The sequence below is a fragment of the Rhinopithecus bieti genome, unplaced genomic scaffold (genome assembly GCF_001698545.2).
Source record: "Rhinopithecus bieti isolate Rb0 unplaced genomic scaffold, ASM169854v2 scaffold_12077, whole genome shotgun sequence".
NCBI lineage: Eukaryota > Metazoa > Chordata > Mammalia > Primates > Cercopithecidae > Rhinopithecus > Rhinopithecus bieti.
In genome coordinates this window covers 449,640-453,279 of record NW_016807340.1, presented here as the reverse complement: position 1 = coordinate 453,279, position 3,640 = coordinate 449,640, and the positions used below count along the sequence as shown (strand labels likewise).

At 30.4% G+C, this 3,640-nt stretch overlaps 1 protein-coding gene across 4 annotated transcripts in view; it reads left to right on the top strand.

The window, feature by feature from the left end:
• The window catches only part of LARP7 (La ribonucleoprotein 7, transcriptional regulator), a 16,069-nt gene extending 14,140 nt beyond the window's left edge, over positions 1-1,929 (top strand). For 2 of the 4 annotated variants that reach the window (XM_017881371.1, XM_017881370.1), the window contains exons 9-10: positions 711-862; positions 1,634-1,929. In XM_017881371.1, the coding sequence (XP_017736860.1) occupies positions 711-862; positions 1,634-1,773 (292 nt within the window). In that variant the 3' untranslated portion in view covers positions 1,774-1,929. The remainder of the gene's footprint in view (positions 1-710; positions 863-1,633) is intronic. The other 2 variants (XM_017881369.1, XM_017881368.1) reach the window with 2 other exon arrangements.
• The last annotated feature ends 1,711 nt before the right edge of the window (positions 1,930-3,640 follow it).

Genomic DNA, 3,640 nt, shown 5'->3' with positions numbered 1-3,640 from the left:
TTTTTTTTTTTTTTTTTTTTTGAAGTATACAGATGTCAATGTTAACAGCTAAAACCATTACCACAAGATATCTTCCTCTTTAAAAAAAAAAAGGAAAATCTATCTGCTTGTTTGATGGCGTAGATTAGGGTAACAATGAGTGCTCCCACTAAGCCAAGAGAGGCATTGTGTTTCTATCTGGAGGAACTCTAGCTGTTTGAAGAAACATCTACATGTTAAATGTATGTAAATAAATAGATTGCTTCCATGGGGTGTTTTGTTCTACTTAGAAATTCTTCTTGATTCAAGTAAATACTAAGGAATGTTATCTCTCAAATTGGAAGCAGTTTAACAAATCTTTAATCTCGCGCTTTTCCCACAGAGATGACTGATTTAGTAAATGTTACTAGTTAAGGAATCAATGCTAAAATTTTACTTTCATAAATTAAAATACTTCAGACACACTCAAAAATGAAATTGGCAATCTTAAAACATTTAATCTGAATATTAGGGGAAGAGGAACTCCCTTAGCTTATTTGCTAAATGTCTTTAGAACCCAGGAAATATTTTGAATATGTGTTTAAAGAAACAAGAAAGTTGGGTGGAGGAGTTACTCCAAGTCATTGTGAATGTATATATTTAGATATTCCCATATTTACTTTTTATATTTTATTTTTATTTTTTTTTTTATATTTAGTCATCTGTTATCACTTTCATTTCTTTCCTTGCAGGAGCGAATGGATGGATTTGAAAAAAGAGTATTTAGCGCTACAAAAAGCTAGCATGGCTTCTTTAAAAAAAACAATATCCCAAATAAAATCAGAGTCAGAAATGGAAACAGACGGTGGAGTACCTCAGAAGACTGGAATGAAAAATGAAAAAAGTAAAGATCACTGATCGTTTTGACAACATTGTAATGTACTTATATATGAAAATGCTACCTCTGAGTTGTTACAAGATAAACTTTAGTTTTAAAAAACTTCATTATTCTGTGTCATTATTACAGCAATTCTTGATTTGTTAAGTTATCCAGTTATGTTATTTACTCTTGATATAAAAACATTTAAAAGGCTCATTTAAAACAATTTTTTAAATAACCTGAGTTTTCTCTACAGTTTTCATTTAAGCACATGAGTGCAGTTTGTAGACTGAACAAGTTTGTAGGAATGAAGTTTGTAGTTTCTCACCTGTAATTTCATTCTGTAGTATGAACCACAAGCAGGAATAAGTTAAAGCAAAATTCTTATGAATTCAAACTTAGGATACATTTTAAATTATCATTTCTTGTAAAAATAAATGATGTTCACGTTGGAATAATAATGTATTTAAAACACAGTATCCTATAATTTTTTTTTTTAACTTTATTGAGTTAAAATTTGCTGTTCCTTTGTGCAGGGAGAAGGTGCAAACTTAAAGACTTTACCAGTGCTCTTCTAGCAGTAACAATTTGCATGTAGAATAATAAAACTTTCTGGATTTTATTTCATGGTATTTTGAAATAAGCAGTATGACATAAAATAAACTTTATTTTAAAATTAAATGTTTTAAATTATTTAAATCTGCCTCAGGAATTATTCTAAGATAGTCCTCCCAAGTATTAAATTGTTAAGTGTAAGAGATTTAGTGCTGGTCTTTTTCCTTTTCTAATCAACAGCCAACAGTGAAGAGTGTCCCCCCCAGGAGAAAGTGAATGCAACAGGACCACAGTTCGTGAGTGGAGTGATTGTGAAGATCATTAGCACAGAGCCTCTACCTGGCAGGAAACAAGTCCGGGTAATGATTTTGAGCCCCTAGGGTATTTGTTCCTTTCTTCTCTTAACTTCTCTGTGTGATAATGTTTTCAATATGGAAGATAAAACAAATCAAATTAGAATATGTATCTCTATGATAAACTACCTGTACAGTTTTAATTCCATGTAACTCTTAGGTTTAATTTTGAAGCAAAAACTAGAGACTGAAATTCCTCACTGAGTCAGTTTTATAGTAAGGACAGTTTAAACATTCTTCTTTATAGGAAAATTGTAACTTTTGCTTATTTTTGTTGGCACGGATTTTTTTTTTTTTTTGTATTACCTATGTGCTGATTGTCTTTAAAATTGTAATTATAGATAAGTGTAAAATATTTTTGAAGACCTATAGAAATCTTACACACATGTGCCAAAAAAACCCATAGTTCTATATAATTTACGCTACAAATTGCTGTACACACAGGTTTATAATCTTTTTTTCGTTTTGTACAGTCTATCTTCTATAGCCTTTTATACCACACTGGTAGCAATACTTCTTTCTGTTAGAGAAAGTATATACTTTTATGTGAGAGTACCATATCTTATTTACCCTTACCCTGCCTGTCACCCATTTAAGTGAATCCTTTTCTTTTTAAAAAGTGTGAAATGCTCTGTAACATACCACATATTTTAAGTATTTTCTTATACTGACATTCATCATCACTTAGTATGTTGTTTCGGTTTTACATAGACTCATCAGTCACAGGTTTTAACTTGAATATCATTGAGGTGGTTGTTTATCTGTAAGCACTCCTTATCTGAAATGCTGTCCTACAATCCTATAGCTGTCACTAAGAAACAAATTTTGATTCTCTTTCCAATATTGGTGAAGGATTTGGCCAGATCCAAATTGCAATTACCAGCTTGCATTTCAGGAGACAGCTGAAAATTGAGGGATGTAAATACTGCTCTGGTTAATCAGATTGCAAAACATTTAATAAAAAAAATTACTCAGTTATTTGTAATCACTCATTAAATAACTTTTTTTATTTAAATGGTAACTATATCAATTACAAATTCATCATTTATGATCATCAAAATCATAAAATCAATCCCTGCATTAATCCAGTTAGTAGTTACTTACATTTTGCTGAAACAAAAACTGAGCTGTGATGGTGGTTACAGCTGTCTGTGACTTGCCCATGTGATTACTAGGCTAATTTGTCCTTCTATGGGTTTTAAATTCTAAGGGTTTTAAATCAAGAGATTAGCCTGACATTATAATGGATATTTAGTAAATATCTTTTGAGTTGTAGTAATTGAATATGCTCAGAAGTCAGTTATAAAACTCATTACTAGTACTGAATGCATTCAAATTTCAACAATACTGAATTTTTTACTTGCTTTATATCTAAATTTGGTACTAATTAATTAGATAAAGAAGTGGGAAGGACTAGCAAGTATATGTCTTTGCAGTTCTTTTTTTTTTTAATTTGGCAAACAGTTACTAAATGCCTGTTTTGTGCTAGTTTGCTGAGTGTTAGGATGAGTTAAGATCTAGTCCCTGGCTTCTAGAAATTCATAGATTTTATTATATATTTTTTATTGTTAACTGATAAACTTTTCTTATTCTATGATGAAATAATACTCCCAGGTATTGGTCAATTCTTTCCATAAGTCAAACATCTAAAAATTCGACATTTAAACATAATCTAAATTAGTTGTGTCCTGAAAATGTAGGTTAAAACTAAAGTGAGGCAAGATAAGAAAGATTTTTTTCCCCTATTTAGGAATCTCCAGTTATTTCTTTAGCTTTGTGAATGGAAGTTGATGAATTAGGAATTAGTGTAACATTCCTGCATAAATGCATTGTATACTCTGTAAAACCTGCTGTGAAAAAAAAAAGTTGATTAAGAATGCAGGAATCTGGTTAA